A 13,248-nucleotide genomic window follows, 5' to 3' on the forward strand; every position below is an offset into this window, starting at 1 on the left:
ATTAGGATAATGAAACTTTTTGGCTTGTTTAAGATCTTCTATTATTTTATTATGGAACTAAGCATATTGGATGGTTATTGGGCTAGAGTAAGGGTTTTGACTACAAATTGGTATGAACCAAAGCTCTAATGTAGAGAAGCGTACCATCTCTATGAAGATGAATACATGATATGCCTGAAGTAACAGTAGGAAAACTAAAATTATCATGGAAACGGGAGGCGCTGCGTGTAATTTGTGTTGTCCATAACCCAATTACGAACAATCAGAGATGAAACAGGCGCGGCTCTTAACTGCCAACACATGGAATCGAAGTAAGTGTGGCCCTCTTCGGCTCTTCCACGCCACCGTGGGGCAGGGTTTAATTTATCGACCGATCCGGTCAAACCGGCGGGGTCCGGTACCGGTATACCGGACCGGTTTGGCCAGAAACCGGTGAAAACCGGTCAAATTCAAAATTGCATGTTCAACCGATTCCGACTGGCTTATCGGTTGGTTTGACTGGTAACCGGTCAAATTCAAATTTTTTTCTTTTTTGGTTTAAATTCAAATGCCCGCAAAGTATACTAAATAAATGTTTGTATAACATATTTTAGCCTAAATGAACCCTCCAACCCTCTTTTGTACTACTTTTACATTATATTTGTATACTTTTATATGCACATTTTTTTTGTTTAACTTCAAATCCCCGCAAACTATACTAAATGAACGAATTTTTGAGAAAATTTGACACCATTAGATTCGTCGCACCTTGAAGTATTTTTAAGAATTTTTTTGAATTCAAATTTGAATTTTAAATTTGGGCCGGTTTGGTACCGGCCCAAACCGAAACCGAGCCGGACCGGTTTAACCGGTCAAACCGGACCGGTTCCCACCAGTTTGGTGAACCCTGCCGTGGGGGAGATGGAAAGTAAGTGTTGGGCCATATTGGACAGGGAGTGAAATCCTTGCATTGTTTTGGCCCATGGGATCATGGGATCAACACATCGTGTCAAAACATTTAAGAGTTCTCAAGGCCCATTTAGCTTGCTTTTTTTCTTTTGTTTTTCTCCTTTTCTGTTTGGTGACCACGGAGCAGTAGCACCTCCCTCCGCGGCTCCGAATTTCCAGTAAGCGCAGAGAGTACTTTTTACTTATTCACTCAGCACCGAAGCAGGCACAGCATGATTAAACCTTTCAGACATTTTTTTTGTTCCATGCCTTTTCAATTCTAATACTGCTGTTTGCAGTTTGCCTAAAAATCCCTGCTGCTTTCTTTGTACAGCGAAGATCCTTGGACCGTAAATATTCTCTCTCATCGAGATGTAGCATTTCTTTTTCGCACATTTGACCCTTCAAAATTCAACTCTCTATAAAATAAATAAAATTATGAAAATAATATATTTCCTTTTTTACATTCTTTTTTAACAAAATGAGTATTTTTGTTTTCCCTTTCCATATTCTGGCTGAAGCTATTGGGGCCACGTGTAACGCCACGTATCCTACTCGTGCGATGAATAGACTCCACCTATAGCCGCCTTCCTTCTCACTTCTCTTGAGCAAAGTCCACACCTGAAGCAATATCAAATCCTTCTAGTCTAATGCCTGTCAATTCCTTCCTGAATGTACAATCTGGAAAATCCACAAAAACACCGTTAGTACAACAAACGGCAGTATACAAAATAAAAGCTTTGGAGTGGCATCCCGTCCCTGTCGAACGCTAAAGTTTGACAAGCAATCCTGAAGAGGGGGATGATTGGGAAGAATAGAAATGTTAGGTGGGTAGATTCCAGGCCACTTTATCGAAGGAGTTGAAAGAGATCGGGTCAACAAAGCTAAAGCACAGACTGTGAGCATGACAGGCCCTGACGAAAACGGGATTGATTAGCTCTAGGGATGAGACAACGGTGCATACATCACGCAACCATGCTCATCAAACTGTTTATTTTTCAATTCTTTCATTTCCTTTTCATTCCTTGTGTGTGTGTGTGTGTGTGTGTGTGTGTGTGTGTGGAGATAGCATGTTGCAAGATGCAAATAGTTAGGGAGGAACCTGGATGAAAAACGCACGCATGAGCAGGGCTGGTTGTGTCTGCAAAGCATAAAAATGCTGTCAACTCAGATTAGGCCCTGACTGTTCATTTAGGCTGAACTTTTTCCAGATTTGACTCGTCCGTAATTCAACTGACTCTCAGTTGCCAGAAAGGGTACTTGCGGGACTCAACAATGTTCATTCCTCCAGCAGCAGTTGAGACCATTATCTGAAATGCCTACAGGACCTCCAGATAACGATCTCAACAGCTGCTTTGAGCCTATGACCGATGAATCATTGAGTCCTGCCAGTACCCTTTCTTTTTTTTCTTTTTTTTTGCGACATCTAAACTGAAGTCAAAACGTCTGCTATTAACCAAGATTAAAAAAAACAGGTTCCATCCATGATGAGAAGGCCCTTCCACATGGCCGCTCGCATGCATCTACCACTTGTTCAAGCAATCAAGCATGGCATTGCCGCACTGGCATCACTTCACACCGAGGCCGGCCGGCCTCCTTCCTGAACCTCAAAGGAAATCGTAGTATAATGCAAAAAGAATGTGCAGACGAGCAGTTCATCTCCACCACGCGTGCGCGTCGTTTGCCGCAGAGCGCTTCTACCAGCGGCCATTTGTTTTTTCTGCTGCAGTAGGCCATTTGTCTCTGAATGACTGAATCTGCAGCCGCCGACTGCGACGAACGCTGGTCCTCCGAAAGCTCGAGCCGAGCAGCAGCACTGGCTGCTGCATAGTTTACGGGATTCAGTACACCAAACCACAATTTTTACGCTAGGTTTAGAAGGTTCTCCTGGTTGATGAACAGGGGCAATCTGTGACTGACCCGACTACCAACCACTAGTCCTGCTGCAACTGCTACTGCTTTTCACGATCACAGTGCTCATCCAGAGCCGTCGCAAAATTGGACATGGCGTACCAGCAATCAATCGGAGACCCCGAGTTGATCTCCATCCGGGAATGGATCGTGGCCGGATCAGTTTCAGACGGCAGGGGCAGCAGCTAGCAAGCGTCGCCGCCGGGGAGTCAGCGGATGTTAGGCAGCCATGAACCGAGCCGCCTGTCACCTCACCGCGGACTCCATCAACCGCGACGACGAAACCGAGCGGCGCCCGGCCGCGGCCCTAACAACTCCCGGAGAAAAAAATGGCGACGCCCGGCACACTTCAGGCAAGAGATCGCCTCGCCTCGGCTCACCGGCTCCGTGCGTGCGTGCGTTCGCAGCTGATTTCAGGCAGGAGCGGTCACGGTCGCCGATGGCAGCATCGATCCCTGACGTTCCATGCGAAGGTTGGTGGAGGATCCGGTGCTCTTGGGAGTCCGGCTCGTGATCTGACAGAGCGTGCCACGTATCGTATTGTCCAGAGCTGATTTGGTCAGGCTCGTCTGAACTACGCCGCGTCCTAATTTGCAGGTTCTAGGATCAGGAGTGCAGGATATTGTAAGCAGCGTTGGTGACTTGGACGGTTTTGACCTGACAGAATTCTATTCCCTGAGTCATCTAAATGCCTTGGAAGTATTTCTCTTTTCTTTTGTTTGGTTGGTGTCTGATGACGTAGTGACGTACACCAATGCATGAATCTCGTCACAAACATGGTCTTTCGAGAAAAAAAAGAAGAATCTCGTCACAAACATTCCATCATGCAAGCAGGCACGCATCAATTGTAAAGAAACAAAAATACAGGGAGTCCCATGTAGCCTTTGTTCATGCCTCTGTTCCTAACATCCACTCCAAGTCTGCAGGGGACGTCCATGCACCACAGGGAGACGGGGAAAAAAAGAGTATGCGAAGCAAATGAATAAATAAATGGGAAGCAGGCAAGTAGAATCCATGCATTGCTCAACAGTCCTCCATTCTAGAAAACTAAGGACCTATCTGACAGGGCTTCGGCTCCGGCTCCTCGATTGGAGCGGCTTCTTCAGTGGAGGTGAAGCTGTTTTGAAAAACTCCTCTAGGTTGTTTCAAATACATAGAAAAGGTAAAATGTCCATAATACCCTTCTTTTCCATTTTTTTTTTCCGTTTACTTTGATTTTTCTTTCCTTCCTTCTCTTTCCTCATTATCGCTTCCCCCTCCCGTTGCTTCCTCCTCCAGCTCCCCAGCGCCGCCGGCCGCCTCGGCCCCATCCTCTCCACGCCACTGATTGCCTCAGGCTCACTCCCCTGCCCGCGGTTGCCGCCGGCCACCTCATCTCCCGCAGCCCCTGCCCACGGCCGCCGGCCAGCCTCCTCCTCCCCACGGGCCCTGCTCGCAGCCGCGCCGGCCACCTCCCCGCCGTGGCAAGCCGCGCCCCTACGAGAACCGCGGGTGGCCACCTCCTCCATGGCCCCGCAGGCCATGCCTATGTGAGCCCCGGCGGCTGGCCACCACCTCCCCACAGGCCACGTGTCCTTGCGACCGCCGCCGGTCAGCCACCTCCTCCCCGTGGACCGCACCCCCAACGGGCCCCACCCGAGGACAGGGCTGGCAAAGAGCATGGAGGAGCCGCGGGAGCCAGATGGAGCCACGACTTTCTGGCTCCTCCTCGCCCAATTTGCTCCAGTGAGCGTGATTTCAGAGTCGGTTGAAGCCATTGCCAAAAATACTGTTTGGGAGGGCTCCAGCAGGAACCGGTTTTGGAGCCAGAGCTGAAGCCCACCCAAAAGGGCCTAAGACCCACATTGATAGGGCTCTTCCCAAGGAGCTCCGGAGTAGGAACCGGAACCGTTGTAGAGTCCTCCAAAATGGCTCCGGCTCATCTATTTTTCACTAAAAACGGCTTCTCATAAAAATATCGTTTGGCGGAGATACTCCGAAGGAACCCAAGCTGAAGCTGGAGGCGGGTAGAAGCCCTGCCAAACCGGGCCTAAAAGGTAAGAGAGTTCATTGCTCACTGCTCATCGCCGTCCATTGCCTGCATGCCTAGGTAGGTAGGTAGCTAGCTAGGTCGAAACACGGAAGGCGGCCATCCACTCCAAACCTCCATTCACTTCCGATCGAGTCCAAAACACGCCAACTGACGATCCGTCTACAAGACCGCAGCCCCCAACGGGGCAACTCGGCAACAACTTCATCATCTCCTCCATGACCATGATAGATAATGGACGTGTTCCGAACAGCATTCCTAGCTAGCTGGTCGCCTGGTCCGGGATTTGCGTCGGTTGGCCGCGGCCGCGGCCGGGGTGCTCCGTGCTCCACAGCCTAAAGCGATTGGGGGAAGGAGACTGATGGGCGCAGGCCCGTCGAAGGCCATGTGCAGGGTGAGCAGCTGCACAGGGCCTCCAAAAACTGAGGGCCCCCAAATCGATAGTGTCAAGGCCTATAGCACTAGCAGCATACGAACCGTCGGCCAATGAGGCAATGAAGCAGAGTGGCCCATTGACTCGCCCACGGCCCATCCTGACTTCCTTCCACGCAGGTCGCAGGGTTACAGCCACGCAGGCCTGCTTCCACGGGAACACGAACCGTCGCCATCGTCGATGCTTGCTTTCCTTCGACCGATCGACGTGACCGCAGGCCCGCAGCGCTCGTCCCTCCGGCCGCACCGCCACCGGCTCGCCGCGCAGCGCCGTCGCCGCGCCGCACCGTCGCTGGACGCCGCGCTGCCGGCCGCACCGTCGCCGGCTTGCCGCGCAGCGCCGTCGCCGCGCCACACCGTCGCCGGTCGCCACGCCTGCACCTGCACCTGCACCGCTGTCCGCTGGCGCTGCACGCCATCGCCGCGCGCCCGCTCCTCGCCGCTGCGCCGCATTTGACATTTGAGCAGGCCTGCATTTGAGGTGAGCACCTGGCACCAAGCTTTAAACTTTTAACCTAGTTTGCTTCCTAATTTCCAATTTCCTATCCAGTACGTATCCTAGTTTGCTTGATTAATTGATTATTCTGTTAAAAATTATGATGTTTGCAAGTGTATAATCTGCAATGTGGTACATCAGTCAACAAGAATTGATTGTGACTATTTTCTTTCTTTATTGTAAAATAGGAGGCATCTGTTTAATGCTTGTTACTCAATCAGTCAATCATCATCATGTCTACAAGAAACAGGAAATATGATAGTGGTGCTGAAAAGCGTAAGAAAAAACAAAGACTAGAAGCCGCAGCTCAATCCCAGAAGGGTGCTCTTGAAAGATTTATTGTTAGAGAAACTGCACATGCTAATGTGATAGAGGCTGACACTCCTGCCGCACAAGTTCTTCAAGGAGATAATACATTAGAGTTTGATATCGAGGCTCCTGCTGCAGAAATCCCTGAAGGAGGCCATGATGATGGTACTGCAAATGGGGGTGACGATGGAGATCAAGACCATGATAATGGTACTGTAAATGGGGGTGACGATGGAGATCAAGACCATGATAATGGTACTGCAAATGGCGGTGATGATGGTAATATTTCCAATCACATAAATAATTCTTTCCAGCCTGATATATTTGATCCAAGAACTTGGAATGCACTTGATTCTAAAATGATATACATTTTGCTACAAAAGGGTCCTAAAAGAGACTTGTCTATTAAGTATGGACCTAGAGATAGATTTGGAAGAAGGTTCTCTGCATCATCATACAATAGAATTCTACCAAATAGAGAAACATGTGATAGAGAATGGCTTGTGTATAGCAAAGACCTTGACAAAGTATTCTGTTTTTGCTGTAAATTGATAAAAAAAGGGCTTGTGAGAGGTCAGTTAGCAAATGAGGGCTTTAATGACTGGACTCATCTTGGCCATAGACTTAAAGAGCATGAGACTAGTAGGGAACATGTCACAAATATGACTGCATGGTATGACTTGCGTCTTATGTTCCAGAATGATCAAATAATTGATAATGTTGCTCAGCGAGAACTACAAAAAGAAAGAGAGCATTGGAGAAAAGTTTTGCAGAGGATTATTTTGATTGTTAAATATCTTGCAGAGCATAATATAGCATTTCGGGGCAGTAATAGCAGGTTGTACCAAGATCACAATGGCAATTTCTTAGGACTTGTTCAAATGTTGGCTGAATTTGACCCAGTGATCAAAGAGCATGTTGATCGCATCACCAATGATAAAATCCGTGATCATTATCTTGGTCCTTCCATCCAAAATGAGTTGATAAATTTGCTAGCTACTGCAATCAGGTCTGCAATCATTGCAAAGGTAAAAGAAGCAAAGTATTTCTCAGTTTTACTTGACTGTACTCCTGATGCAAGCCACCAAGAACAGATGTCTTTGATAATAAGGTATGTTGATACAACTTCTGGTTCCGTTCAAGAATCATTCTTAGGCTTTTTGGAAGTGAGTGATACCACTGGTCAGGGATTGTTTGATGTTCTACTAGAGGAATTAAAGGATCTTGACCTTGATGTAGACAATGTTAGAGGACAGGGATATGATAATGGATCCAATATGAAAGGAAAACATCAAGGGGTACAAAAGAAGCTTTTGGATATAAACCCAAGAGCATTTTATTCTGCTTGTGGTTGTCATAGTCTAAATTTGACACTATGTGATATGGCAAAGTCTTGTCGTAAAGCAACAGAATTTTTTGGAGTTATCCAACGTATCTATACAACATTTGCTAATTCTACCAAGAGGTGGCAAATTCTTAAAGATAACATTTCAGGACTTACTCTTAAGTCATTGTCATCTACTCGTTGGGAGAGTCGTATCGATAGTGTCAAGGCTATAAGGTTTCAGATCCCAGAAATAAGAGAGGCCTTATTGCAAGTGGCTGAAAGTGATAATGATCCATTGGCAAGTAGTGAAGCTAAATCATTGGCAGAAAATGAGCTTGGTGGCTTTGAATTTTTAGTGTCAATTATTATATGGTATGAGATATTATCTAAAATTACTCTGGTTAGCAAGCAACTACAATCAAAAGATATGCTTATTGATATTGCAATTGAATCTGTACAAGGGCTGATTTCCTTTTTCAAAAAGTACAGAGAAACTGGCTATTCAAAAGCATTAGAAGCTGCAAAAGAAATTGCACTAGAGATGGATATTAATCCAGAGTTCCGCAAAAGGCGAAACATCAAAAGAAAAAGACAATTTGATGAGGGCGCAAATGATGATGCATCTGAGTCACGGTCTGCGGATGAGTTATTCAGGACTGATTATTTTATACCTATTGTTGATCAAGCTATATCTTCACTTATCAGAAGATTTGAACAGTATCAAGGGTATGAGAGAAAATTTGGTTTCTTGTTTACCTCAGATAGACTACGGTCCTTGGATGACACAAGTTTGATGGCTGCTTGTGTTAATCTTGAGAATGCACTGAAGAGTGGAGAACAGAAAGATATTGATGCAAATGAATTGTTTGAGGAGTTAAATTTCATCCGGAATTTACTAAAGGAATCAATGGGTCCTCTTGATATTTTGAAGTTTCTTAAAGAGCGTCCCTTTTATCCTAATGCTATTATTGCATATAGAATTTTGTTAACCATTCCTGTGACTGTTGCATCTGCGGAAAGAAGTTTTTCTAAACTGAAGTTGTTGAAGTCTTACTTGCGTTCAACTATGACACAAGAACGACTCAATGGGCTAGCGACGATTGCACTTGAAATTGATGTCTTGGAGAAGATTAATTATGAAGATATAATTGAGGCTTTTATTTCAACAAACACTAGACGGATGATGCTTTTTCATGGAATGTGAGGACAGGTCAGTACTATGTTGGCTTGTTTATCAATAATTATTCAATAGACTGCTAAATACTATATGAATCATATATATTTATTTAATGAACGTACATGACTTGTTTCTACTAGATATGACTTCATATATTTTAGGGCCCCCATTTGTGTTTCGCACACGGGCCTCCAAATCCTGGAGATGGCCCTGGATGGGCGACGAGAATGAGGGCGACGAGACGGCCGGGGAATGGCCGGTTGGTACGACTCCACTCTCTGCCCCGCCCGGAGCCTGACCTGTTCTTGAGGGGATTATTTGCGTTGGAGGATGATGGATCAACGTCTGAACGGCAGCAGCAGCAGCAACCTACTGCACACCAACTGGTACTAGGATGAGATCGCAGCCATATGGTAGTACTGAGGGTGCCAGGAATGCTACAAATAAATAAACTGGAATAAATGAACGATTGTTTAGTTGGGCTATGCTAGCGAGTTTAGTCAATGCATCATAAGAGCAGGTTTAATAACCAGCTGGAACTGGAAGCGGGCGGATGTCTACTTGGAGAGAGAAACGAGAAGAGAGAATAGGGCAGACGACTCGCGACACGCCGGCCTCAAGCTGGCTGAGAGACGCTGCCGGCCCTGTTATGCCAATTTTAATGGGAATGTCATCAACACAGTTATCTAGACTGGAATTTTAAGAACTGTGTCAGTGGAGTGTCATGATGACGACACTCCTCTCATATTTCATAACACTCCTCTCTTCTATCTCCTCATACTATTGGTACATGTTAATAAATTTAATGTACATGATACTCTTATAACACTCCCATTGAGATTTTCCTTATTGACTGGGAGGTGCTGCTGCGCATTGAATGCCGGTGGGGTCCACCATACCATGCGCTCGGTCACCCTTGCCTTGCAGCCGGCACCCGGCGGATCCATTAAACTTGCTCTAATGTATGCGATGGGTGGCAGCCGGAAATGAGCTTAGTTGGTGGTGGTTCGAATAAAACAATTGCTGAAAACTTCTAACAGTTGGCGGACACAAATGCTATTATTCTGGGTGTCTTTCGAAATGTGGAGCCGTCTTTAGAAGGCCAAAAGCGAGTGCTGCTTTTAGTCTGTCTGAAATTTTGCTTTCTGAATGCAACTCCACGTAACGCATAAGAATATGATACAACATCCAGCTGCATTGCTGCAAAAGGGAAGTGTTTGCACTTCATCAGATTATTAGATCTTTCGTTTAAATTGCTTTTGTACTATTACATTTTGTTTTACTTTTTTTTACCAGAAAATTTACTGAAATAAAAGTACCAATCAAAGGCGTCATGTATATATAGCTGAGCTGGCCTGCGTCGATGTCCTAACAATATTTAACAATAATTAATACAGAGATAGCATGCCGTAGGTTGCTGCCAAGGTTCCATGTATGAGTGTTATGTGTGTGTGTTTTCCATCTTGGTACTATTTTTCTTCCTGATGATATCTAAAGGTTGAGCTAACTTGAGTAGTACATTTAACTGCTCTGGCACTGCAATTATAAAGTGATTGAATCTAGTGAGACCACATAAAACTAAAAAAAATAAAGACCAAGAGATGCAAATGGTATAGTTTCCTCACCAGCTGCTAAAGAAACCCAAACCGAAACCTAAAGAGAGTCTAAAGATTTACAGTTAAACAATGAAAAAAGTATCCATTTCCACTATAGTTTGTCATTCTTGTAAAATGTTAATGAATGTACCTATACTAGCAACTGCAAAAGAAAATAACTACAAAATTAGGGGGCAATGAAGAAAAAAAATCATCAAGAAACTCCCTCGTGTCCTTTGCCACCAGGGACTCCAACCCAAGCAAATGCCACGTCACGTCGTCGTGGACCCATCGGTGCACGACCGCGACAGCTCTGCCTCGCCGCCGCCGCCGTCGTTCTCCTCGCACGCCGCCACGGCCCGCTCGAGCACGCTGACCACCTCGCTCATGGTGGGGCGGTCGCGCCCCGCCGGCCGCACGCAGTCCGCCGCCAGGTACCCGACGTAGGCGACGGCCTCCATCTCCCCCGGCGTCGGCAGCGGCAGCCGCGCGTCGAGCACCCGGTGCACGTGGTCCGCCTCGATGTGCGGCACGGTGACGTCGACGACGTTCTTGGGCGTGCCGCTCCCCTCGAAGCGCTGGATCACCTTGCACCCGGATAGCAGCTCCAGGAGCACCACCCCGAAGCTGTACACGTCGCTCTTGTCCGTCAGGTGCTGCAGACGGTAGTACTCCGGGTCCATGTACCCCACCGTGCCCGCCGTCACGCACGGCTCGTCGTCGTCGGCAATGCCGCCGCCGAGGTCGTCGTTGAGCAGCGAGAGGCCGAAGTCGGAGACCTTGGCGGTCCAGGCGGCGTCGAGGAGGATGTTGGGGGACTTGATGTCGCGGTGGATGATGGGCGGCACGGCGTAGGTGTGCATGTACTCGATGCCGCGCGCGGCGCCGAGCGCGAGGCGGAGGCGCGCCGGCCACGACGCGAGCGGCGGGGAGAGTGGCGCCGCCGCCGGGCGCCGGTGGAGGTGGTCGTGGAGGGTGCCGTTGGGCATGAACTCGTACACGAGGATGCGCTCGCCGCCGTCGGCGCAGAAGCCGAGGAGGCGGACGAGGTTCTTGTGGTTCACGCGGGAGAGCAGCGCCAGCTCGGAGACGAAGGCCGCCTCGTGGTTGCTGCTCGCGCGCCGCGCCGCCGTGGCGGCGGAGGAGGAGGACGCGCCGCCGGCGTCGCGGCGCTCGGCGCGCTTGATGGCGACCTCGCGGCCGTCGGGGAGGGACGCGCGGTACACGGTGCCGAAGCCGCCGGAGCCGATGCGGTGGGACGGCGAGAAGCCGCCCGTGGCGGCCCGGAGCGCCGCCAGGGGGAACTGCTCCACCGTCGTGTTCGGGCCCTTGGAGAGCAGCGCGCTGAGCCGGCGCTCCACGCGAGGCGCCGCCGGGCCGTTCGGCTCCGCGTGGATGCGTCCGGGGTCCTGAGAGCCGCCGCCGCTCCGCCGCCGGCGGAGGCAATAAACCGCCACCACCGCGGCGATGGCAGCCAGCACTCCCGAGCCGATTCCGGCGCTGACTAACGCGATCGCCAGGTCTCTCGGCCGCCGCTTCCCGCTCGAGTGGGAGCCTGACGCCGACGAGTTGGAGGTAGGCGCCAGCGCCATCATGGGCGGGGAGTATCCGCAGGGGTAGCAGACGGCGGCGCCGCCTGCGCCGCCGCCGCAGAGAGGCCCGGAGCCCGACCAGACGCCGCACCGGCACGACGCCCACGGCGCGCACGGGCCCGGCAGGACGCGGTCGAACACCTTGCTCACCCCACCCGCGACGCCGGAGCCCCAGCACACGAGCGAGTAGTCGGACATGAGCACCCCGCACACCACCTTCCCCCGGGCCTCCAGCGCGACGAACTGCCGCCGCGCCACCGGCCGCGGCGGCGCCGCCTCCTCCGGCGGCCAGCACTCGACCGTCCAGTTCCCCCACAGCACGCACGTGACCGCGTCGCCCACCGCCAGCGACGACACCGCGCGCCCCGCCGCTATCCCCGGCGACGGCGACGCCGCAGCCACCGCCGCCGCCTCGCCCCAGCACACCACCTCACCCTTCTCCGCCTTCACCGCGCACGCGTGCCTCTCCCCCGCGGCGATCATGGCGTGGCTCCCGTTCGGCTTCCGGCTCACCGCGTCCCCGCCGCCGTAGCACCTCACCTCGCCGGTCCCCACCACCAGCCCGCACACGAACCCGCCGCCCGCCGCCACGGCCGAGAACCGCACGTCCTCCGGCACCGTACCCAACGGCAACCTCCAGCACTGTATCCTCTGCTCGACGATCCCGCACACGTACTCCCCGCCGCCGGACACCGCGGACAGCGCCTCGCCCCGGTACACTCTCTTCGACGGCGCCTCGCTGTCTATCAGGTCCCACCACCGCATGGACATCGGCCGGGATCGAGACACGGTCGGACCTGCAGAGCAGAGGTACCCATCGCCGGCGACGACGGCGGAGAACGGCGTGCTTTCGTCGCCAGCGCCGCCGTAGGAGTAGTTGCGGGGCTGGGCAGAGCTATCGGTGACGCTGGCGCAGGAGATCTGGTAGTCCGTCCCGTTACCGCAGGGGACCAGGGCGCACGCGACGTGGTGCGGGGAGGCGGTGGCGTTGGCTGTGACGGCGGCGATGGCGACGGTGGGGAGCGGGAAGGAGGAGGACGCGAGGACGAGGAAAGGTGGGAAGAGGGCGAGGAGAGCGAGGAGGCTTAGGAGGAGGAGGCGGGGTGGTGGAGGTGGAGACATTGGATTGGGAGAGAGGTTAGGGGAGGAGGAGAAGAGAGAGAGGGGGTGGTGTAGACCATGGTGGCGCGAGGAAGGAGAATGGAAGGGAGAATGGGGGAGGGAGGGAAGGGAGGAGGTTTAAAGGTTGGTGCCTCTTTCTTTTCCCCTTTGAATTTTTCTTTTCTAGTTTTCAAAAAAAAAGAAATTTTCTTTTCTTCCATTTACTTTCTTGGGTTTTTTTCCCAAGGATTAGCGGGTGAGCGCGTTTTTTTCTTAAAAAACAGAGTTTGGACGGGAGGCTACCTAAAATGGTGCTCTTTTTTTCCCCCACTTTGGTTGGATATGAATTTGT

The 13,248-nt window shown here is 50.6% G+C and overlaps 2 protein-coding genes across 2 annotated transcripts; one reads left to right on the top strand and one right to left on the bottom strand.

Annotated features, from left to right (window-relative positions):
- Positions 1-5,480: 5,480 nt before the first annotated feature.
- Positions 5,481-8,635, top strand: LOC120640138 (zinc finger MYM-type protein 1-like). Its single transcript, XM_039916014.1, has 3 exons — positions 5,481-5,696; positions 6,017-6,590; positions 6,717-8,635. The coding sequence occupies exons 1-3, from the start codon at positions 5,481-5,483 to the stop codon at positions 8,633-8,635; spliced, it is 2,709 nt and encodes a 902-aa protein (XP_039771948.1).
- Positions 8,636-10,216: 1,581 nt separating this feature from the next.
- Positions 10,217-13,007, bottom strand: LOC120641058 (serine/threonine-protein kinase-like protein CCR4). Its single transcript, XM_039917018.1, has one exon. It carries the CDS (start codon positions 12,915-12,917, stop codon positions 10,476-10,478), a length of 2,442 nt encoding a protein of 813 aa, XP_039772952.1. The 5' UTR covers positions 12,918-13,007; the 3' UTR covers positions 10,217-10,475.
- Positions 13,008-13,248: the final 241 nt, after the last annotated feature.

The sequence above is a fragment of the Panicum virgatum genome, chromosome 7K (assembly GCF_016808335.1).
Source record: "Panicum virgatum strain AP13 chromosome 7K, P.virgatum_v5, whole genome shotgun sequence".
Taxonomy (NCBI): domain Eukaryota; kingdom Viridiplantae; phylum Streptophyta; class Magnoliopsida; order Poales; family Poaceae; genus Panicum; species Panicum virgatum.